Source organism: Schistocerca americana, chromosome 2, assembly GCF_021461395.2.
Source record: "Schistocerca americana isolate TAMUIC-IGC-003095 chromosome 2, iqSchAmer2.1, whole genome shotgun sequence".
NCBI lineage: Eukaryota > Metazoa > Arthropoda > Insecta > Orthoptera > Acrididae > Schistocerca > Schistocerca americana.
In genome coordinates this window covers 626,581,822-626,607,715 of record NC_060120.1, presented here as the reverse complement: position 1 = coordinate 626,607,715, position 25,894 = coordinate 626,581,822, and the positions used below count along the sequence as shown (strand labels likewise).

General features: G+C 41.4%; 1 protein-coding gene across 3 annotated transcripts in view; it reads right to left on the bottom strand.

The window, feature by feature from the left end:
* LOC124596478 (nucleoprotein TPR) overlaps positions 1-25,894 on the bottom strand; it is a 278,178-nt gene that overhangs the window by 131,233 nt on the left and 121,051 nt on the right. For all 3 annotated transcript variants that reach the window (XM_047135622.1, XM_047135620.1, XM_047135621.1), the window contains exons 19-21: positions 18,298-18,636; positions 6,150-6,293; positions 2,028-2,252 (exon numbers count right to left, since the gene is read on the bottom strand). In XM_047135622.1, the coding sequence (XP_046991578.1) occupies positions 2,028-2,252; positions 6,150-6,293; positions 18,298-18,636 (708 nt within the window). The remainder of the gene's footprint in view (positions 1-2,027; positions 2,253-6,149; positions 6,294-18,297; positions 18,637-25,894) is intronic.

Here is a 25,894-nt window from a genome sequence, read left to right as displayed (position 1 = left end):
TTCTGGCCTTTTATGCAATTTACAAATAAGCTCAATCACTTGAGAATGGGATAAAAGGCTGAAACCTGGGTCATAATTAAATAAACAACAACACAGACAAATGGCAGTGTGTTCATTTAAAAACAAACTTTATAATTTGCAAACGTAAAATTAGTTAAAGAAATCCATAACTCCTCAAAAATTTTGCCTTCTCACTTTTCCCGCTTCCCACGTATATATATTTCAAAAAATACCATACAAATCTGGAAAGGCACATGAAAATATTTTTAACTACTTACTGTATCCCTATAAATGATGAAGCTGTAAAGTTCCCTTTAAATTAATGATGCAGCTGTAAGATTCTACACAACTTTGTAATTGATTTTCCTATAATTCAATAAAGTCAGTCTTACGACTTTGAAAATACACAGAAAATTCAGTTTTAAAGCTACAGACCTCTAGTTTTCACAAAGCTGATGTTCATTTCAAGTACTGTAGAATAAGTAGTAAAAGAAAATGTGATATTCTGATTTAAATACTGTTACCAGGAAATTGCCACACACATGTAATGCACAATACACTTCTACACAATGCATGTGACTTGCATTATTACCTGCTTCTCAGAAATTTGAAAGCAAGAATTGTCTTTGTAACATGTTCTTACCATTCCTTTTATCTAAACTTAGAAAACACAACTCTTTGGACATCAACTTTACCACTTTCTCTTTTTCTTCCTCTCCTCTATTTCTGCTTATTTTGCTTTGAATAAAAAGGCTATCCACTTACCACTCTCCTAGCGGTCTTCTCTTCCAAATTTAATTTTTTGTGTTTGTCCCCCATCTCCCTCACAAAAAATTTCATTTTCCATTCCAGTTGTCTTTCCCTTTATTATGCATTCGGAGTCATTGTTATATCATATTATCTTCTTTGTAGTCCTTCCATATCTATTATCATACATTTAGCCTGACCTTTCTATGACTTTAAAGTTTTACAGTTTCAAAGAATGGCAGTTCATTTTGTACTATCGCGAAATAGTGGAGAACACACCATGGATATGATATGTGAATTGGGGTGGCAATAACTGAAACTACAGCTTTTTCGTTGAGGTGGGCCTTCTTATGAAACTTCCATCACAAACTTTCTCCTCAGAGTGTGAAAATAATTTGTTGGCACCCATCTACAGAGGGAGGAATGATCATCAAAATAAAATACGAGAAATCAGAGCTCGCACAGCAAGATTTAAGTGTTTGTTTTTCCCGCATGCTGTTCTGGAGAGGAATGGCAGAGAAACAGCTTGAAGGTGGTCTGATGAACCCTCTGCCGGGCACTTAATTGTGAGCTGCAGAGTAATCTTGTATATGTAGATGCAGCTGTCACTTGCTGCAAGTTTTTTATTGCTAGCTTACAATTACTTCATCTAATGTATGTCACCATACGTGTTCTCACAGGAAGAATGTTCTCTCTAAAAATAAGAGGGAGGGAAAGAATTGGAGGGTGGGGGCACAGATGTCTTTTCATAAATGCAATAGATACGGTCATCATTGTACTAAACAACTAAGAAATACAACTGATGAATAATAAACAATGAAGAAAACTAGTATGCATGACTTCATGAAATCAGGTAACTATACATAGGAAGTAGCCAAGGATGTTTTCTAAAACTGCACAAAGAAAGATGGCATTTTAGTTTTGAACTTAAGTTATTTCTTCTTTTTCTTGTGCCTTTGTCCAACAGTTTTGCAGGGTCGGCATGGTTATAGGCAAATTTGGCATGGTTAATTTAAGGGGTGACCGGATGCCCTTCCTGTTGCCACCCCGTTACACGAATGATGATGATGATGACAATGAAATGATGAGGACAACACAAACACCCAGTCTCCAGGCAGAGAAAATCCCCAACCCGGCTGGGAACTAAATCCTGGACCCCATGATCCAGAGGCAGCAATGCTAGTCACTATACCACGAGCTGCAGACTAGTTTTGAGCTTAAGTAACACTTCATAAACACAAATACTGAACTGCTTATTCTATGTTACATCTGGCCCCTACCTTATCATTCAGTTCCTTAATTGCATCTGTGTGTCTTGTTTCAGCTTCTAACATGAGCTGTTCCATTTCTCTGCGTCCTTCTGTGCGATAAAGTTCTTGTGTCTCTGGTGGAAGAGGCTCAGATGCAGCTTTTTTCCTTTCATCATCCCATTTCTGCTTCTGTTCTTCCATAGTTTTGCTCAGCTCTTCAAACTGAGTCTTGTATTTCTTTGCAATCTTGCGAACCTAAAGAAATTATTATAAACTGATTACATCTGTAAGCAGAATTTGAAAGGTTAGAAAAGACCAGTTACTTTTGGAAGAGAGTTACTTCATTTTCAATTCAATCCCTTGTCAGCTTCATACAATGAACTTATTTAAATTATATTTAAATTTTAACGTTTGCTTTGCCAGGTAACCATCGTGTAAGCCCACAACATTTCCAAGAGTGGCAACAGCCTCATCAAATGGTAATTTATGCTCGCATGTCAGATTCAAAGATTTCAGAAGAATAAACATTTGAAGAGTTGAAACCCTGATAGTAGTTAACATATCTGCTGAATACTAAAATTTTTCCCCAAATATTGGAAATACTGTGCAACATTGTTGAAGGATACAAAGTAGGACACAGCCCAGTCTTTTACACAGCACACAAAGAAACAGTTCGGCAAGTGTCACTAACATCAGACAAGAAGTTTATTACAATCAGAAAATCTGAGAGTAAATCTCAACAGACTTTTTCTTACACTACATAAATTCTTATACTATTACATTTATTGATAAATAAGACTTCTAAATGTTATTTGAGAATAAAAAGAGCAACTTTTATGGAAAATAAGGGACAGGAACCACTTTACTATAGAGGATTGATGCGTGCAACAGTTTAAAATATTAACCTAACAAATCAGAGTGAAGGGCACTTCTTGGTGGAGGCAGAAAGGTGGTGGAAGAGACACGAGATTGGATACCCTGTAACAGAAGCACGGAGAAGGTAGACAGAGGCAGAACGTTGTCACTGCGAAATATGGGACAGAAGTGGCAGTCTGCAGAGGTCACTGGCACAGTCCAATGAAGAAGGTACAAGACTCCCATTGCAGCTGACGCTGTCATTGCAGAAGTTCCACCCAGCAGCTGTTGTGAGGGCCTCACCCAGAATTACTGAGCTTCAGTCATAAAATCTATGATGTAAGGATAAGATGAGCAACAGTCTCTGAAGTAAAGATGGATGTTGTTTGCTGCACCTCGTGTCGGAAGTGACCTCCACCATCTTGTAAAATGACCCTTGCAGCTTTAAAGCCTTGATGGAAGGATTTTTTTATCAACTGATTTTAATACTATAGGGATATTTCTCAGAATTTTATTGATGTAGCCTACCATGTTTGTTAGCACTGTGTGATCAAAAGTATCTTGACACCCCCAAAAAGCATACACTTTTCATATTAGGTGCATTGTGCTACCACCTACTGCCAGGTACTCCATATCAGCGACCTCACTAGTCATCAGACATCGTGAGAGAGCAGAATGGGGTGTCCGCGGAACTCACGGACTTCGAATGTGGTCAGGTGATTGGGTGTCACTTGTGTCATGTGTCTGTACATGAGATTTCCACAACCCTAAACATCCCTATGTACACTGTATCCAATGTGATAGTAAAGTGAAGTGGAAATGTGAAGGGACATGTACAGCACAAAAGCGTACAGGCTGACTTCGTCTGTTGACTGACAGAGACCACTGACAGTTGAAGAGGGTCATAATGTGTAATAGGCAGACATCTATCCAGACCATCACACAGGAATTCTATACTGCATCAGGATCCACTGCAACTAATGACAGTTAGGAGGGAGGTGAGAAACTTGGGATTTCATAGTCGAGCGGCTGCTCATAAGCCACGCACCACGCCAGTAATGCCAAACGATGCCTCGCTTGGTGTAAGGAGCATAAACATTGAATGATTGAACAGTGGAAAAATGTTGTGTGGAGTGACTAATCATGGTACACAATGTGGCGATCCGACGACAGGGTGTGGGAATGGTGAATGCCCGGTGAACGTCATCTGCCAGCATGTGTAGTGCCAACAGTAAAATTCGGAGGCAGTGGTATTATGTTGTGGTTGTGTTTTTCATGGAGGGGGCTTGCACCCCTTGTTGTTTTGCTTAGCACTATCATAGCACAGGCCTACACAAATTTTTTAAGCACCTTCTTGCTTCCCACTGTTGAAGAGTAATTCGAGGATGGTGACTGCATCTTTCAACACAATCGAGCACCTGTTCATAATGCACAGCCTGTGACGGAGTGGTTACACAACAATAACATCCCTGTAATGGACTGGTCTGCAAAGAGTCCTGACCTGAATCCTATAGAACACCTTTGGGATGTTTTGGAACACCGACTTTGCACCAGGCCTCACTGACCGACATCGATACCTCTCCTCAGTGCAGCACTCTGTGAAGAATGGGCTGCCATTCCCCAAGAAACCTACCGGCACCTGATTGAATGTATGCCTGCAAGAGTGGAAGCTGTCATGAAGGCTATGAGTTGGCCAACACCATACTAAATTCCAGCATTACCGGAGGAGGGTGCCACGAACTTTTAAGTCATTTTCAGCCAGATGTCCGGATACTTTTGGTCACATAGTGTATCAATGATAAGACACACTGATGTGAAGGTCGATAGAAGTATGTCATGACCTCACACAAATGCAGGATGCTTTTCGATCGGTACCCCTGGGATTTGCAGTGGGATGACAGAGGCTAGCACGAGTGGGGTGGTTGTAGGGAATCTGGAACATTCTATAATAATTAGTACTGGAATACTTTAGTAAATAACTTTTTCTTAACTTTGTCGTGCTACTGCACTCCAGGAACATAGCTCATAACAAGTATCTTTCTTGAATACAAATGACTCATTAACAAACATTAACTAGATTATACAAAAAGCAAGATAACACAATTCTGGTATTACATGTGTAATACATGCGCGAACTAGAGGCTGCGAACCTAGCGAGCTGAAGGCTATTCTAATCTGTCTTCGCTCAGGACCTGTAGATGACTCGACCGGTGCGATCTGCAAGTCTCTGTCCATGCCATATGGCGGCACTGCAAGTGCCATGGAGTCCAGAGAGGTTGCAAGTGCTGGACCACTATCGATTATCGCAACCTCTAGCACAGTGTCTAATGTTGACACCACATGCACTTGAACCTTTGAGTTACTATCTCTCCAAGTCGTTATTAATTAATGACTTTGTCCCAGGGAGCTGTCTGGCATCATCTCACTGAACACCCTGCTATGAATGCAGTGAAAATATCTTGAGTATGTGGACTTTCCGACTACACAGAACTGACCAGCATAATTTCAAATTATACACTAACTCAATTACCTTTTGCTTAATTTAACTCTGCTGTCGTCGTAACTTCTTGCTGGAACATAGCTATGTATGTAGTATTTTTTCTCATCTCAGTAATGAAATTAGTAAAAAAATTTATTTTTCCATCTTATTCATGTTTACGTTGAGCTCAAATTTTCCCTGGAGTTAAGAGCTGCCTTTCAGCGTTGTTTGAAAAGTACTGTTGTCAGAGTTCATGTTAATACGGCATAGTGGAAGGAGTAATTAATATTTTACTTCACAACATGTCTATGCTGTGTATCACTGTTCCAAGCATGGACCCATACTGTAGGTACTATGAAAAACAAAGTTCTACAGCCAAAGCATTGTTGGAACTTGATTAGGAAACCAGTTCTGTTGACAACTAGCATTTGGTGCAATATAAGGTATGGAAATAATTCACACAAAAATTCAAGGGATGTGTCCATTATACAAGTGATTTGGCATTCTGTCCTTCGTAAAAATGTTTGAAGTTTCAACTGGAGAAGTTCATTAAGATGACTGAGAAAGTTGGCTAATACGCCCACATTGCAACTAATTTTTATGTAACAGATGAGTCAAGAACATTACTTGTTACAGAAACACCTACGGCTAACAAAACTCACTCTGCCATTTTTTATTTACTTCAGCACAATCCAGCCTAAGTTTTGTTTCTTCTGTTTCATACATACTGACAACGAGTTTTTCAATATTTGATTCCTTAATCACTCTTAAGCAAAATAAGATAAAAATGTTGAACATTACCATAGAGAATATCTTACCTGCATTTCTTTATTGCGAAGGTCAGAGAGCATTGCCTCTCTCGCACCAAGATCTTCGGTGATCCTGGCAAGTTCTTCATTTCGTTTATTGGAAAGACTTTTTGTTTCTCCAAGTTCCCGAGTGAGTCGTGCAATTTCTTCCACCTGAAAATACACAAATTCTTGTTAACTGTCGCACAATTCTTGTTAACTGTCGCACAATTCTTGTTAACTGTCGCACAATTCTTGTTAACTGTCGCACAATTCTTGTTAACTGTCGCACAATCACACTACAATGGTGTGAATTCTGTCAAATATAAAAATGCTTCAAATTTATTGTGAACACCAACATGTAATAATGCTTTAATAAAATCCCTATTATCCCAATAAACGAACTTCCTGAAAATTGTAAAATTGACAAAAATTTTAGTTAGTTAACAGATCTGGTGCGCTACATAAATCTTCGTAAGGTGGTTTGATAGTGATACCAAATTCTCTGGTGAGGGCGCCCATATCACAATATTGGCACCTGATAACACAGTGGCTGGGAGAGTAAGCGAGTGGTGATACACTTGTGTACAGTTCAGACAGAGGTTGGCTTTGATTAATCTTCTTTGTCATGCAGTGATGTCTGTGAAAAGAATGTTTTAATAAATATTGTCCTGTGGTATTGGGGAAATTCTTCTTTGAAGGGATGTAGCTCCAAAATACTATAAATACTAGGTCTCCGGACGGATGGTATCCAAAAGAAGCACACACTATTTGTTATGAGCAGTATACGAAGACACACGTATGTTCGCTTAGTAGAGCCAACAGGCACACAAAACCATTGACAATAAATAAAATCTAACTTTTGTAAACTTGTTCCTTCATCATGGAGGAGAGAGGAGGGAGAGTATATACAAGTCATTCACAACCTAAGCTATGAGGTAACCAGGAGAAGGCAACCAAACATGGGTGTCAACACAAGTACTTGGTCAGCTTCAAAGCACAGAAGATAGATTGAGAAGAAGGTACACACAAGATGAAAAAGATGAATAATATTGGCATTCGGGCCGGACCAGCCAGAGAGAGTGGTCATGTGTGCCTACCTGTGTTAATGTGCTAGAGTTTTCCTTTCTGAGGAAGGCTCTGGCCAAAAGCTCAAATGTGGAACAGCAATTTCATTATGCCTGTCTGTAAATCAACAAATCTTTCTATTAAGTAGCTATCTACTCTTTTCGTAATACTGTCGAATAACACTAAGTAAGGAAAAAATATAACAAATTTAAAAATGAAAAGGAAGATGGGGGTAAAACACACACACACACACACACACACACACACACACACACACACACACACACACAAGGATGGTGCCAAAATTCTTAACTTTTTGTTCTGTATGTCTGTATTCCAGTTGCTATAGGTTTATTTATCGGCTGTCTTTTTTATTTGTTGTTCATTGTTGCTATTTGGGTTAAAATTTTGTCATTTTGCCATCTGGTGATATGGTGTGGAGCTGTGGAGGCTACAAAATGGAGTGCCAAGTGGAAAAATCATAACATTTCCAACATTCTCCTGTTTGAATTTTGTTTTCCTGTTTTAAGGAGGATTTTTTTGACGTCAATACTCTCCACGTTCAGAAGACTTTTGGTGTTTGAAGAAGATTGATTGAACGCATTAAGCCACAATGATCCGTGACAATTTACTCAAAAAGTGGCAAATGTAATGAACTGGTGCGACATTTGCATACAGTGGAGAAGGTTCAAAAATTAGGTGTATGGGTCTAAGCCAAAATCAGTGGTTGCCGTAAGTGCATCTCCGCATGCTGGTCATCAACTGGCTCGTGAACATGACCAACCATTCCTATCCTGAATCGTTACTAATGATGAGAAATGGTGTCTTTATGCTAACATAAGGAGAAGAAAAGAATGGTTGATTCCAAACAAAGCAGCAATTCCTCGCACAAAGACCTGCATGCATCCACAAAAGATAATAGTAAGCATCAGTTGGAACAGCGATGGTGGGTGTTCTATGAACTGCTGCCTCGAGGTGTAACCATCACTGCCGACATTTATTGTCAACAACTGAAATGTCTTGCACATGTAATCTAAGAACAACAACCAGAAATACTGAATGAAGTGACACTCCACCACGATAATGCCCACCCAAATTCTGCTAGACTGGTTCATGGTGTGGGTTCCTGTAGTCATGTCCCAGTTCATGAACCACAGGCAACATATGAGTGGCCAAGTAAGTGGTCCCGACAGTCGGGATACCAGTTACTTTGGAATAAGGCTGCGCATCTCGGACATATTCCGAGTCGTGGTCACCTTTGTGCTCGTACGGCAAAGACTACCAAATCCACCGGTTAGTCCCTCAACCGTTAGGGGTAAAACCCAATGGGACTCGGGGCAAGTAAGGCTAGCAACCTGCTTCCCTGGTACTTTAAATATGATGCTGGCAACAATTAGAGCAAAATGCCTTGGACCTTTGGAGGTGATGGAGTCTCACCTCTAACTGACAAACCAAGGACTTCTAAGATACGACTTGGCAAACAAATAGTAATGAGATGAGGAGCTATTAATATCAATGGGGGCTACTCTGGGAAGAAGGTAGAGTTGGCAGAGACTGCAAGTAAGATGGGGCTGGACGTTTTAGCTGTTAGTGACATTAGGGTAAGGGGGTGAGAAAGAAGAGGAAGTGGGAGAATACAAGGTCTACCTGTCAGGAGTCAAAGCAGGAGTAGCACAATGGGGTGTAGGGCTTTACATCAGGAAAGAAATGGAACCCAGCGTAGTTGCAATAAGGTATGTAAACGAATGACTGATGTGGATAGATTTGACAGTGTCTAGCAAGAAAATTAGGATTGTGTCAGTATATTCGCATTGTGAAGGACAGATCAAGATAAGATGGATTGTTTTTATGAGGCACTCAGTGATGTAGTTGTTAGAGTAAAGGACAAGGACAGTGTTCTGCTCATGGATTGGAAATCGAACAGAAGGATATGAAAAAGTTATGGGTAAAGTTGGAGAGGATGTGGAGGCCAACAGGAACGGGAAACAACGCTTGGATTTCCGTGCCAGTATGGGCTTAGTAATCAGAAACGCTTGGATTTCCGTGCCAGTATGGGCTTAGTAATCACAAACTCCTTTTTTAAACATAAGAACATTCACCGGTATACTTGGGAAGGCAGGGGAACCAGATCTGTCATTGACTATATAATAACAGATCAGGAATTCAGAAAGGCTGTGAGGGACACACGTGTATTCAGGGGATTCTTTGATGACACTGATCATTATTTAATCTGCAGTGAAATTGGGATTGTGAGGCCGAAAGTGCAGGAGGTCAGGTCCATATGTAGGAGGATAAGAGTGGAGAAACTTCAGGATAAGGAAATCAGGCACAAGTACATAACAGCGACCTCAGAAAGGTACCAGTAAGTTGAATGTAGTCAATTACAGTCATTGGAAAAGGAATGGACAAGGTACAGGGACACAGTACTAGAAGTGGCTAAGGAATGTCTTGGAACAGTAGTGTGTAAAAGTAGGGTGAAGCAAACAGTTTGGTGGAATGACACAGTCAAGGCAGCCTGTAAAAGGAAAAAGAAGGCGTATCAAAAATGGCTACATACTAGAACTCAGGTAGACAGAGAAAGTTATGTTGAAGAAAGAAACAAGGCCAAACAGATAATTGCAGCATCCAAGAAGAAATCTTGGGAAGACTTTGGAAACAGTTTGGAGACTATGGGTCAAGCTGCTGGAAAACCATTCTGGAGTGTAATTAGTAGTCTTCGAAAGGGAGGTAAGAAGGAAATGACAAGTATTTTGGACAGGTCAGGAAAACTGCTGGTGAATCCTGTGGATGCCTTGGGCAGATGGAGGGAATATTTTGAGGAGTTGCTCAATGTAGGTGAAAATACGATCAGTAATGTTTCAGATTTCAAGGTAGAATGGGATAGGAATGATGATGGAAATAGGATCACATTTGAGGAAGTGGAGAAAATGGTCAATAGATTGCAGTGCAATAAAGCAGCTGGGGTGGATGAAATTAAGTCGGAACTCATCAAATACAGTGGAATGTCAGGTCTTAAATGACTACACAGGATAATTGAAATGGCCTGGGAGTCGGGACAGGTTCCATCAGACTGGACAAAAGCAGTAATCACACCAATCTTTAAACATGCAAACAGGAAAGATTGTAACAACTACAGAGGTATCTCTTTAATCAGCGTTGTGGGTAAAATCTTCTCAGGTATTGTTGAAAGGAAAGTGCGAGTATTAGTTGAGGACCAATTGGATGAAAATCATTGTGGGTTTAGGCCTCTTAGAGGCTGTCAGGACCAGATCTTTAGCTTACGGCAAATAATGGAGAAGTGTTATGAGTGGAACAGGGAATTGTATTTATGCATTATAGATCTAGAAAAGGTATATGACCGGTTTCCTAGGAGGAAGTTATTGTCTGTTCTATGAGATTATGGAATAGGAGGCAAACTTTTGCAAGCAATTAAAGGTCTTTACATGGATAGTCAGGCAGCAGTTAGAGTTGACGGTAAATTGAGTTCATGGTTCAGAGTAGTTTCAGGGGTAAGACAAGGCTGCAACCTGTCTCCACTGTTGTTCATATTATTTATGGATCATATGTTGAAAACAATAGACTGGCTGGGTGAGATTAAGATATGTGAACACAAAATAAGCAGTCTTGCATATGCGGATGACTTAGTTGTGATGGCAGATTCGATTGAAAGTTTGCAAAGTAATATTTCAGAGCTAGATCAGAAATGTAAGGACTATGGTAAGAAGATTAGCATCTCCAAAACGAAAGTAATGTCAGTGGGAAAGAAATATAAATGGATTGAGTGCCAAATGGGAGGAACAAAGTTAGAACAGATGGACGGTTTCAAGTACTTAGGATGCATATTCTCACAGGATGGCAACATAGTGAAAGAACTGGAAGCGAGGTGTAGCAAAGCTAATGCAGTGAGCACTCAGCTACGATCTACTCTCATCTGCAAGAAGGAAGTCAATACCAAGACTAAGTTATCTGTGCACCGTTCAATCTTTCGACCAACTTTGTTGTATGGGAGCAAAAGCTGGGTGGATTCAGGTTACCTTATCAACAAGGTTGAGGTTACGGATTTGAAAGTAGCTAGGATGATTGCAGGTACTAGTAGATGGGAACAATGGCAAGAGGATGTCCACAATGAGGAAATCAAAGAAAAACTGGGAATGAACTCTATAGATGTAGCAGTCAGGGCGAACAGGCTTAGATGGTGGGGTAATGTTACACGCATGGGAGAAGCAAGGTTACCCAAGAGACTCATGGGTTCAGCAGTAGAGGGTAGGAGGAGTCGGGGCAGACCAAGGAGGAGGTACCTGGATTCGGTTAAGAATGATTTTGAAGTAATAGGTTTAACATCAGAAGAGGCACCAATGTTAGCACTGAATAGGGGATCGTGGAGGAATTTTATAAGGGGGCTATGCTCCAGACTGAACGCTGAAAGGCATAATCAGACTTAAATGATGATGATGATGATGATGATTATGATCATGACAAAAGACACTACACAGGAGCTGGGTTGGGAAATCATTCACGCTGCTCTTCTCTGTATATGTTCAATATCCCCTGTTATTCCTAGTTGGTGCAGGTCCCACACACTTTAGCAGTTTTCCAGAATGGGTCACACAAGTGATTTGTAAGCAATCTCTTTTGTAGACTGAATGCACTTCCACAGTATTCTACCAATAAACCAAAGTCTACCCCTGCCTTGCCCACAACTGAGCCTATGTGATAATTCCATTTCATATCCCTACAAAATGTTACACCCAGGTATTTTTAAATGTTGACCTATAACTGTGACTCACTGAGATTATAGTCATAGGATACTTCCCCCCAGGCCCAAGATGTAAAGATGGTGGGAGAAACCAACTGTGTCACCAGAAACTCAAACAAACTGTTTTGTCAGAGGCAAAGCGAAAGCCATTGTCAATGCTCCAGGAGTAAAGATGATAAAGACATCGCTGAAGACACCACTCAGTGAGACAGGTAAATGGAGAACTGTGATAGATGGCACAATCGCCTAGAAAAAGGGAGCCAGAGATGCTCGGGGGGAGACAGGCCATTATAGGGTTAATGGCGATAGCATAGAGGACGACGCTCTGGACAGAAACCTGAGACACACCGTTTTTTGGATAAAGGTGTTCGACAAGGCAGAACCCAAACACACCTTGAAAACTCGGTCTTCTAAAAATGCCTGAAGGAAACAGGGCAGGTGGCCACCGAAGCCCCATGTGTAAAGAGTACAGAAGATCCCAGTTCTCCAGCAGGTGTCGCAGGCCTTCTCCAAATCAAAAAAATACAGCCACAGTCTGGGATTTCTGCAGAAAACCATTCATGACATGGGTGGACAAAGTAACAAGGTGATCAACTGCAGAAAACCGCACTCAAAATCCACACTGTGCATTCATCAGTAAATTGTGAGACTCGAGCCACCATACCAGCCAGACATGAATCATACGTTCCTCCTTGCAAACGCAGCTGGTAAGAGAGGTGGGGCGGTAGCTGGAAGGAAGGTTTTTGTCCTTACTGGGCTTAGATATTGGTATGACAGTGGCTTCATGTCAGCGTCCGGGAAATATGCCCTCTGCCCAGACGCAGTTGTACATGTTAAGCAGAAAGTGCTTGCCCGCAAGAGAAAGGTGCTGTAACATCTGAATGTGGATGGCGTCTGGCCCTGGGGTGGGGGATCGGTATGAACTGAGAGCACGATCTAGCCTCCTCATAGTAAAGGCGGCATTGTAGCACTCACGATTCAGAAAAGAGAAAGGTCTCCTCCATTTGCTTCCGATGGAGGAAGCCATGGTGATGGTGGGAAGAGATCGAAACTTCCCCAAAATGGCAGCCCAAGGTGATGGAGATAGCAATAGGGTCAACAATGACATCTTAGTTACTGTCAGGCCGGAATTTAGGAAACGGATCTTGGTCCCAGAGAGCCATTGGAGGTTGGCCCATACGACAGAGGAAGGGCTGGAACTGTTAAAAGAACTAGTGAATGAAATCCAGCTAGCTCTTTTGCTATCCCAAAGAACATGACACTTTGCACGCATCTGTTTATAATGAATGCAGTTTGCCATCATAGGATGGCAGTTAAAAACGTGGAGAGCAAGTCTCCGTGTGCGAATTGTGTCACGGCATGCCTCAGTCCACCAAGGGACTGGGACACAACGTGGTAAAGAGGCAGTGCAAGGAATGGAACATTCTGCAGAAGTAAGGATAACGTTTGTGAGATATTCCGCCTGGTCATCAGAACTGGGCAAATCTTTTTCTTTGAAGGTCACCAGGGAGGAGTAAAGTTGCCAGTCAGCCTTAGTAAGCTGTCATTTGGGCGTGCATGACAATGGGGTAGGAGTCAACAAACAGAAAGCACACGGGAAATGGTCGCTTGAGTAGGTGTCAAAACTAACGGACCACTCAAGATTATGGGCAAGCTGGGCAGTGCAGAAAGATAGGTCCAAAGGGGAATAGGTGTGCAGAGAGTCGGTCGCAAAGGAAAGTGGGTGCTCCAGAGTTAAGGCAGAATTGGTTAAGTTTGTTAAGAAGGTCAGTCAAGAGGGCATCTCTCTGAAAGGTCCTGGAAGAATGCCAAAGAGAATGATGTGCATTAAAATCACCAAGTAGCAAAAATGGGGGAGGTAACTGCCCAATAAGCTGAAGGAAGTCTGCCCTTGTGACATCAAATGATGGAGGGACGTAAATGGTACAGATGGGAAAAGGCGAACTGCAACAGCTTTAAGATGGGTAGCCAGGGAGATGAGTTGACTACGAATGTCATCCCGTATGAGCAGCATGACGCCCCCATCAGATAGAATGCCGATTTCAGGGGGGAGAGTAAAAACGAATCAGTAGAAATGTGAAAGCTCACAGCATTTGTGAGGGCGCAATTTTGTTTCCTATAGGCAGAGTACAAGGGGATACTGCGATGCTAAAAGCAGCCGTAAATCCTCTTTGTGGGAGTGAAGGCCACGAACGTTCCATTGGAGGACAGTCATGATTAGGACAAGATGTAGGGGTGTCACCTCAGGAGCTGCCAAGTGAGAGCCAGAGAAGAGTCACTACTACGGGGCACAGAAGCAGGAGGATCCTGCTCCATGGGATCCACAGAAGCATCGGCTTGCTTGTAGGGTCGATCTGTGGAGTCCGACATCGAAAACCAGCTGGTGGTGTGCACCAGCGACACAGAGGCTGGTCCGGCTAAGATATCACGTGACAACACCGTCGAAGGGGATCTTCGAGTCGGCGAAGGAGAAGACCATTTGCCTTTGGTGGACTTCAAGCCTTTCCGGCTAGAGGAAGACTCTGGTGTTGTTTGGCTGGAGGGACAGAGGAAGTCTTCACGGGAGTACTCCTCCTGTCCTTTCTGGCCTACTGGTTGTGTAGCTGGTAGCTTCACCCCTCGAGGCGAGAGTTTGGTAGCTTGTTGCACAGCTGGAAGGGGGATGGCAATGCTACCTTGACACTGGGCGATTTCACAACCTCAGAGCTGAATTGGAGGTCACATGTCTGCGTGGCCATTTCCTTCATGGAGCGAGGGGTAACAAGAACAGAACTATAGGTGCCAGATGAGAGAACGCAGGGTTTGTGACTAGCCAATAATTTGTGAGTGACTGGGTAAGGCACTTTTTGCTTTACCCAGACCTCCTGGACACCCCACTCATCAAGATACATGGGAAAATCTCGAGAGGCGGGAGCATGGCTGCCACTGGAGTTGACAGAGCGGGGAGGAGGTGGACAATCGCCCTTGTGCGCATCCCTATTGCAGGTTATATATTTGGCTGGGTGCTGACAAGACATTGTAGTGTGGTTGAAATGATGATGCTGGTAGCAGTGCATCAGGTTCAGAATGTACGGCTGGAGTGTGATAATTTCATAGCCTGCTCTGATCTTGGACGGAAGCACCACTATATCAAAGGTGAGAAAGAGTGTGTGGATGGGCACCAGTGAAGAATCTACCTTTTTCATTACATGATGGATGGCAATGACACCCTGATTAGACAGGTAAGATTGGATTTCAGCCTCGGTTAGACAGTCGAGCAGCCTGGTGTAAATTACACCACAGGAAGAATTCAAAGTTCTATGGGCCTCGACATGAACAGGGTAGCCATGGAGAAGCAAGGCCGCAAGCAGTTGTTGTGCTTGAGAATCAGAAGTAGTCTCCAAAAGCAAAGTGCTGTTCTGTAAAGGAGAGCAGGATTTCACAGGGCCGGCAATTGCATCAATACCTTTCTGGATGATAAACAAATTTACTGTGGTGAAGGACTGACCATCTTCAATATGAGAGACCCTGAGGAACTGTGGTGCAGCAGGAAGGGTCTTTGAATTATTAGCCTCATTACGTTTACATATTGTAGACGTTGACTGGGAAGACAATTGACTCACTGCGAGAAAGTCCCCCATGATTGTATGTCTCCGATGGTGCGCTCCTTCCAACTGGAGGGCCCCCTTCACAAGGGGGCGCACCCGCCTTAGGTGATTGTTCACACCTCAAGTCACACCTCAAGTCACGCCTCAAGTCACGCCTCAAGTCACGCCTCAAGTCACGCCTCAAGTCACGCCTCAAGTCACGCCTCAAGTCACGCCTCAAGTCACACCTGACAGAGGGACCAATCGGCAATTTGGGAAGGTTGCAGCACAGGCAATCACCCCTCCCTGGGCTTGGCCTGTACCAGGGAGTGCGTGCAAATCCTGCATGTTAACCTGGGGCTGGGAATTACGCATTACCCAGTCACCTCTTACGCATCAGACGTGTGGGCTGGCCTTCAGGAGCGCACCGAGAGGAAGAAAAAGAGGAACCTCAAATGCCGAAGTGGAGGAACAAAGAAGGGAAACAAAGAAAGGAAAAAGAAGGGAAAAACAAAGGTGAGATTGTTCTTATGTCAGTAGTGACAGACAATGCAGAACATTCTCAATAACACCCCAGACATGTTCCCCAAGGGAGGGGAAAAAGAATAGCAAGAGGATGGACATGCAGCATGTAAGGGAGAAAATGCTGCAAAGGCTGGGGCCCCATGGTAGCCAAGCACAAACCCGCCAAAGAGTTGTGAGTCCCCTGGGGGGTGGGGGGTAGTTTTGTGAATCACTTCTCCCACGCTTACTGTAGATGGCTGTGATCTGTGCTTTCTTCCAACTACTGGGTATGGTTTTTTTGTTCGAGGGCTCTATGGCAGATTACAGTTAGAAGAGGGGCTAACTCAGCAGAACCATCACACAAATATTGCATCATCTCTGTAGCAGTAAAAAAGTAACAAGAGGACTGGAGGAAAAAGATAGATATGTAATGAAAAGAAGAATTACTGGGTGATGGAAAAGAAGGAAAAATGTGAAACAATGGCAAGTTTTGGGAAAGCAAAAGTGTTAAGTGGAAAACCAATGAAACCCTATGCACTGGCTTAGTTTAAATGGCTTCACAATGTCCAAAATTGAAAAAAAGGAGACCTTAACATAAATGAAGAAAACAGACTAAAAGAAGTATACTGAAGCCCAGCTTTTACATTTTTCAAGTGACTTCAAAAAAGGTGTAAAATGCGGGAAAATGAAACATTTGGGAAATAATGTTTAAGCTATAAAAGTTACTCGTATGTATATGATACTCACTTGCATTTCACACTTTATCTATGATGATGATGATGATGATGATGATTGGTTTATGGGGTGCTCAACTGCACTGTCATCAGCGCCCATACAAAGTCCCAATTTTTACACAGCCAATTTTTTTTTCTTTTTGCCGCCCAATCTAGCCACTATCAAAAAAGATGATGAAGAAATGGTGAGGACAATACAAACACCCAGCCCCGGGCAGAGAAGATCCCCAACCCAGCTGGGAATCGAACCCAGGTCCCCGTGATCCTCCAGACGCAGCAACACTAGCCACTAGACCACAAGCTGTAGATGCATTTTATGTATGATATATGTACATAATAGGCATCAAAATATTTATCAGAGACTTGTTTATTATCTAGTAAAGGTTTATTACTTAATGAAAACTGCTGATGTAACCAGAACTGATAACTGCCTGGGAAGCAGGAATGTTTGAGTCAATTTTATACGTCATAATCGATGTTCTTGGAAAGCCTGCAGCTCTCATTCATTATTTAAATAATGAAACACTGCAACAGTTACTTTTTTTCCATATTTAGCATGATGAGTTGAAAGATTTTTTTTCTTATTCATCAAATGCAAATATGCACATAAGTATTTTGTGTGGTGTTTGCATAAGTGTTGTCCTGTGTCTCTTACACTGTAATCATCTTTTTGAGGTTATCAGATAATGTGCCTCCTCAGTTACGTAGAATACCCCCCCCCCCCCCCCCCCACACACACACACACACACACACACACACACACACACACACACACAAAACTCTCACTCAAATTGTTTGTTTGCGTAACATAAAAAAACGTTACTTCCGTAAATGGTGCCCTTGACAACGAGAATAAATTCTCGAAACACTTTTTACTCAGCATGAAAAATTACATAATTAGTGCTGTATTTAAACCAAACACATCGGGGCAGTGTAAAATGAGTGGTCTCAACTATCACTACAAGTGCCCAAATCCCGAAATATGCTGAATATGGTTCGACGAAGGTGTTACGATAACCATAACAAACTGCATATGCACAGTATAGACAGTTTGCAATGGTTGTGATTTGTAATGATATCTTTATTTGAAGGAACCTATTTACTCCCATCAGCCACAACGCTGAGTAAAGCTCGCCAGCAGCATGAGTTATTGTAACTTCTACACACTTGCCAGCTCAGATCCACTGAGTACAGTGCACTGGTGTCAAGAAATTTGACCACGTAATGTCTGTATACACTACTTGATGGCCAACATCATGCCAGCATCGTTTTCTGTCACTATTTTCTCCATGAACATTTTTAGTACTGTGTAAATTACGGGGAAATTACAAATATGCCGACACAAAATCTGGTTTGAATTAACATTATGGACAAAGGAAATTTGAAGGGAACGATAAAAAATATTGTAAACTGTGGGAAATTGTTAATTCCAGGAACATAAAAGTGGGGTTATACTGTATTTTCATTATTACCATTTTTGTCTAAAGAAGGTGAATTAAAAATGGCCATAGAGACAGGCTGTCTTTGTTGCACAGAATTAAAATACATACCTGTTGCTTGTTCTGGGTTTCAAGCTGAGAAACTTCTTGCTTGAGCTGCTCACGCTCTGTCTTTAATCGCTTCCATTCCTCTGGTGCCACTTTGTTTGCTCTTTCAATTAAAGCACTTACACGTTGACGCAGGCGTCCTGTTTCTGCACGTAAAGTTGTGTTTTCTGCTTCAAGTGCAGATGCCTGGTTAGTTAAATGAGATCTTTCTTTACGGAGTGGCCCAAGTTCTGACTCTAAGGCTTCAGCTTTAGTCTTCAGTATTTTAATTTCCTTTGAGAGCTCATCTCTTTCTGCTCTCAGGGCCACATTACTGTCTGTTATGGCATTTAAAGTTTCAAGCTGAAAATAAAATCACTAACATGAATAACATAAGATAAATCACATAAAAATAATATAGCTCAATCACTAGTATAAAACTCGAGTACCTGTCTGAACTCACTGTAAAGATGACAATGAGTTGCAGACAGGCACAATGAATGGCTCTTACATCTCTAGCTTTCTTCAGGGGGGAGGGGAGGAACACACACATGTACAGAAGCATGCACACCAAACACACATAAATGCTGTATCTGACAGCTCGAACAGGAATGTGGTCCAAGTTGCCAGAGATGGCAGTGTGTGTGTGTGTGTGTGTGTGTGTGTGTGTGTGTGTGTGTGTGTGTGTGTGTGACAGAGAGAGAGAGAGAGAGAGAGAGAGAGAGAGAGAGAGAGAGAGAGAGAGATATGCTTGCTTGTGTGAATGTATGTGTCTTTTCCTTCCTGAGGAAGGCTTTGGCCAAAAGCTACATGTATAATAGTCTTTTCACTGCACCTGCCTGCAACTCATTGTGTCATCTTTACAGTGAGTAGCAACCTACCCTTTTCATAATACTGCTGATACTTCAACTTGGAGTTTCCATTCTTTGATGTTGTCTGAACACATTGTCAGAAATCAACTTCTGTATGACTTTTCTTTCACGGCATATTGAATTCTAAACAACAACTGACAACTAGAGACCACGTATATTACACACGAACTTGGTGACATAACATCTGCGAGAAAAAATTTCCCAGTGGCACAAAATGCATACAGGAAACAGTTTTCTCTCAAATACAATACTGACACAACCACACATGACCAACTACTGTATTTTTGTTCCACTTTTAGGCTCATAAAGTCGTTTTAGAGACTTTACCCATTGCACTTCCCCCAACTGGGAATAAGAATCCCATAAATAAATCTCTTAAAATGAGCAGTTATAAGCATTGTCCATTTGTTACATTACTGACAAACTTTTGATCAGTAAATGACAATCTCAAACCAGCTCTTCGTAAGTCCACATACAACTAGCAACGATTTTTTTAATACTTGCAATTAAAAAAAGCCTGTTGTATGCACCTCTAGTAACTACACAATTAAAAGATGTCCAAAATACATTCCAATGGTTTTCTGAAAAGCACATACAGAGATTTGGGAAGGAAGGTTTAGCACCTGCATGGGCATGACAATGTCACTAACAAGGGGAGGCCGCCAATTGTGAAATTCAGATTCGATTCATACTGCGCATAATAAAAGCTCATGGCCAGAGGTGTAATGTGGCAAAGCACCAAGATGCACTTCTCAGCCGTTGTCGAGAAAATCGACAGTTAAAAGAAACCGTTGCGGTGAAATACTCTCTACGGTTAATAGTTTTCTACAGCGTCGTGGCGCAGCGGTAAGTGCTCGGGTTTGTAATCCGAAGGTCGCCGGTTCGAAGCCCGCTCCATGCAACTTTTTTTCATTATTAGTCTGCTTGTGTCTGTATGTGTGGATACACACAAAATTCAAGCTTTCGCAACAAACTGTTGCCTCATCAGGAAAGAGGGAAGGAGAGGGAAAGATGAAAGGATGTGGGTTTTAAGGGAGAGGGTAAGGAGTCATTCCAATCCCGGGAGCGGAAAGACTTACCTTAGGGGGAAAAAAGGACGGGTATACACTCGCACACACACACACACACACACACACACACACACACACACATCCATCCACATATATACAGACACAAGCAGACATATTTAAAGACCAAGAAAATTTTCATTGCAGCCAGAGATGGGAACTTTAAGTGTGAGTCCTTTGGGGGTAATGCCAAATGTCAGACAAGCCTGAGAAAATAAAATATGCGAGCGTAATCTGGCTAGGGTGAAGGCATGTTTGCGGAGGGAATGTAAATAAAACTTAATGGGGTCGTTGTGGGGGTGTTGTGAGGGTGACATGGTATTAGAAGGTGGAAAGTGTAACATGAGGTTGAAATGAAAATGAAAATTACTGGAGAAAGTAACTGGAGATCTGTTGTGAAAAAAGGCGAAAAAGTGTTGGTTAAAGCTGGGCTATGTTGATCCTGTGGTGAACTTGGGTTGGTAGACAACGATGTGCATAAAGGTTAGGTGGTTGTATTGCCGCCAAAACACGTTAAAGGATTGAGAGATTCGGGAAAATTTCGAAAAAACGGCGTGTAAATGTATTAAAAAGAGTGGTTTTGTGGTGGCAGATTATGAAAATGAGGCTAACAATTGTCTGGCGAAGAAATAATGACGTTAAAACCTGTGGGAAGCAGCTAAAAATTATCAGTGATGTGGGAAAAACGGAAATGGAAATAAAGCAAAAGTTATCAGAACTAGACGAAATGGTTGTTTAATAGGTGAAAGGAACTGTTTGTGGATTAGAAAGGGTGGATTTTATAGCAGCGGTAGTGTTTAAAGCGGAAAAAAATTTTTTTGGTTGTGGTTTGGAAGTGGGTGACGTGACTTACCAAACGAAAGCACTGGCACGTTGATAGACACACAAACAAACACAAACATACACACAAAATTCAAGCTTTCGCAACAAACTGTTGCCTCATCAGGAAAGAGGGAAGGAGAGGGAAAGACGAAAGGATGTGGGTTTTAAGGGAGAGGGTAAGGAGTCATTCCAATCCCGGGAGCAGAAAGACTTACCTTAGGGGGAAAAAAGGACAGGTATACACACACACACACACACACACACTCATATCCATCCGCACATACACAGACACAAGCAGACATTTGTAAAGGCAAAGAGTTTCAAGGAGCACTGTACACTGTGATCTGCACCTACTGTTAGAATGGATTTATCTTTGCACTCAGAATCTAACTCTGTAACCAATCTGTTGTGGTGGATTGTCATGCATCCTCACAGTTGTGGCTCCCTGACAACAAAGCGATGTCTGGAGTCCAGTGTCCCTGATCAGAGAGGCACCTACTCCTCAGCAGACAAGGGGAGATTACAGTTCAGGCATCAGCAGTGCCATCGCTGTCAGGGAGCCACAACTGTGAGGATGCATGACAATCCACCACAACAGATTGGTTACAGAGTTAGATTCTGAGTGCAAAGATAAATCCATTCTAACAGTAGGTGCAGATCACAGTGTACAGTGCTCCTTGTATGGTGAACTTCCACAGGTGGCCCTCACTTCTGTGAAACTTAAATAAGTTAAACCCTCAAAGCGTACCGAAAGTAATTAAGCAAAAGAGGCAGAGGTAAAGGCTGTGAAATGTGTTAAAACTGACTTGAAACCTAATAATAGCTTTGTCATCAGTGTAAAAGTTTGATTACATATAAGACTCCTTTTAGTCATTCTCTTGTGACAGGCAAGGAATAACTGTGTGTCTATTTTTGGCCCAGATACCACAGAGGAAGGCATGAATTTCCAATCAAAGTTCTCTTGCTTAGTGATGACTAATTAGATCAGGGTCAGCCACATAGTGCAAAGCTTCATGTGTGCGCAGCATGCTGCCTGCATGCTGTTCAGCACTACTTTGTCCTCCTTTGTATAGTGTGACACTTCATTCAGCAGTGTGATATAACACTTTCTTCCACTACCCAGTATGGTTTATTTTGGTCAGCATGACTTTCTTCAGTTCAGCAGAATCACTGTGTACACTATGTTTATTCTTCATTAATTGTTCGAGGTATGAAGGAAGTTCACAGGCCCACTGACTGTTTGCACAAGAAGAGGAAATCTAGTGATCATTGTCTAAAGGCTTTAAAAATGAATTGGAGTAACAGAGGAGAAGGGTGAGAACTCTCAATAATCGCATAATCGATAGGTACCATAAATTTGCATGGAAACGGCATTACAACACCATGCAGAAAGAACTGACAGATTTAGTTGACGATGAAATGTCTAAAAATTAAAACGATCAACAAATGATTTATACGGGATTTGTTGTTCTGTACATGAAGCTGCACTGTGTATTAACAGAGTTGCCTCAAGTTTCCCCGAGTGAAACTACCTGATATTTCTCTGATTTCCAGACCAGTTATGACTTTTGATATCTCACAAGTAAGTAAAGATACAAGTTGACAAAAAATGTAAGGACTTCTGTATTTCACCCCTGTGTGAGTACTAACATCAACATCTCCCGTAATGAAATGTTTTTAGATGGAGAAAGCAAGTCCAATAGTATGTGCGTCATTAAGACCAATGTTGTTATTTTATTTCAATAAAACGAAACACGTTTGGTGACAATTTCCTTGGAGTCACAAGACAGATTTAAAATACCTTCATTGATTTCAGAAATAACCTCAGAAAACCATAGGCCTCTTAAAAGAAGTGTATAACTCAGAGAAGAGTTGTGTAAAGCAAGACTATAGGAGACTGCCAATAAAATGTTGTTTCTACTATGTTTGCTATTGACGGTTATTACCCACTGTTTCATGTCTATTATTTTACAGGTATTGTGCGATTTTTCTTTTGAAAAATATACGGGCACATAGCATACAAACTGCCAGCGACTGCCACAATTTTCTTCTTATCATCCATACTTTCTGATACATAAATTACTTTTGAAGTGCCAAAATGTACTAGAAATGGCCAAATGAAAACAGTATTTGGTCAAAGAAAAACCTATGTTTCTCGTGGAATTTTAAACTACTATATGAGTGAGTGCAATATTATGGAAATGAAAGAGGATGTAGATGAAGAAGACAAGGGAGATTGCAGAGCACTGAAAAACCTAAGTCGAAACTAGGCCCCGGGGGTAGACAACATTCTATTAGAACTACTGATAGCCTTGGGAGAGCCAGCCTTGACAAAACTCTACCACCTGGTGAGCAAGATGTATGAGACAGGTGAAATAATGTCAGACTTCAAGAATATAATAATTCCAATCATTAGGAAAGCAGGTGTTGACAGGTGCAAAAATTACCGAACTATCAGTTTAATAAGTCATTGCAGCAAAATACTGACACGAATTCTTTACAGATGAATGGAAAAACTGGTAGAAGCTGACCTCAGGGAAGATCAGTTTGGTTTCTGTAGACATGTTGGAACACGTGAGGCAATACTGACCCTAAAAATTATCTTAGAAGATAAGTTAAGGAAAGGCAAACCTACATTTCTAGCATTTATAGACTTAGAGAAAGCTTTTAACAATGTTGACTGGAATACTCTCTTTCAAATTCTGAAAGTGGCAGGGATAAAATACAGGAGCAAAAGACTATTTACAATTTGTACAGAAATCAGAGGGCAGCTATAAGAGTGGAGGAGCATGAAAGGTAAGCAGTGGTTGGGAAAGGAGTGAGACAGGGTTGCAGCCTATCCCCGATGTTATTCAATCTGTATATTGAGTGAGCAGTAAAGAAAACAAACGGAAAATTTGGAGTCGGAATTAAAATCCATGAATAGACAGAGTCTTGAAAGGAGGATATAAGATGGACATCAACAAAAGCAAAAGAAGGATAATGGAATGTAGTCTAATTAAATCAGGTGAAGCTGAGGGAATTAGATTAGGAAATGAGAAACTTACAGTAGTAAATGAATTTTACTGTTTGGGAAGCAAAATAACTGATGTTGGTCAAAGTAGTGATGATACAAAATGTAGACTGGCAATGGCAAGGAAAGCATTTCTGAAGAAGAGAAATTTGTTAATACCGAGTATAGATTTTAGTGTCAGGAAGTCTTATCTGAAAGTATTTGTATGGAGTGTAGTCATGTATGGAAGTGAAACATGAATGATAAATAGTTTAGACAAGAAGAGAATAGAAGCTTTTGAAATGTGGTGCTACAGAATAATGCTGAAGATTGTATGGGTAGATCACATAACTAATGAGGAGGTACTGAATAAAATTGGGAAGAAGAGGAATTTGTGGCACAACTTGACTAGAAGAAGGTATCAGTTGGTAGCAATGTTCTGAGGCATCAAGGTATCACCAATTTAGTATTGGAGGGCAGTGTGGAAGGTAAAAATCATAGAGGGAGACCAAGAGCTAAACACACTGAGCAGATTCAGAAGGATGGAGGTTGCAGTAGTTACTTGGAGGTGATGAAGCTTGCACAGGATAGAGTAGCATGGAGAGCTGCATCAAACCAGTCTCTGGACAACGGGCGAATGAAATAGGAGTTTACAACTTTGGAATGATAGAAAAATTTCTGGAGGTAACTTACAGAATTGGCAGATGTGTCATTTTGTAGCAAACAACCTCAACTTTCACATACAAGTGTCCCAAATGTCAATTTGGTTTGATGTGACTACCAATTGTAAAGTCGCAAAACATCCCCCTTGATAATCAACATCTCCCCACACTTGTTGCAGCAAATCTGGCGTAGCTTGTGCAATGGTAGAATAGGTTCTATTTTTCAAGTCGGCTAAACTGTTTGTTAGGGCAGAAACATATACACAGTTTTAATGAAACCCCAGAGAAAGAAATCCATTGGTTTCAAGTCTTGGGAGCACAGTGGCCATGCGATTGGCCTTTCATGGCCAATCCACCAACCTGGCAAGTGACTGTCAAGGAAACATCAACTTTCATGAGGAAATGAGGCATTTCAACCTCTTGCTGGTAGTAAACCATCCCATCTCGGTCATCTTCATTGATCTGTGGATTTAAAGTTTTCAAGCGTTTTCAGATACACAACACCAATGACAGTTTTCTCCATGTCTAAGGGCATTACACTTTCAATCTGCTAAGGGCACAAAACACATTATCTTTGGGGCTGTTGTGAGTGTGTTCCATGGTAGCATGTGGATTTTTGCTGCCTTCTTGTTCTACTGTTGTGGATTTTCATTATGCCACTGATATGAAATACACCGAAACACATGGCAAGCACACTCTGCACCAGTGAAAGTAGCCATTTTAACTGTACACTACGCTGGCATTCCTGGTGGCGCAATGAAATACTGATGGACTACATGAATCAAACTTGAGGTTATTTGCTACAAAATGATACATCTATGAATTCTGTAAGTTACCTCAATAAATTCCTATATCATTCAAAGTTGCCAAGTTTTTTTTGACTCACCCTATACAATCCTGCCAGAAAAACTAATGAGCAAGCAGGCAATGCTAGGCGCATGTGGACTACCCATTTCGTAAACCATTGGTAATAAGCATAGGTTTTAAATTTTTATTATTACTACTAGCGTACGCTCTTCAATTGTGGAACAGCAAGCACCAATAACTTAACAGGACCTACAGCTGAGTGTTAATAGAAGAAACACAGCAGTCTTTTGGAGTTCATGTCAGGTGCATTCTGTAACTTGCCGATTAATGCACAAACTTGATAACATGTGTCAGTGTTTTGGGCTATGTTTCTGATGACAATATTCAAGACGTACTCAT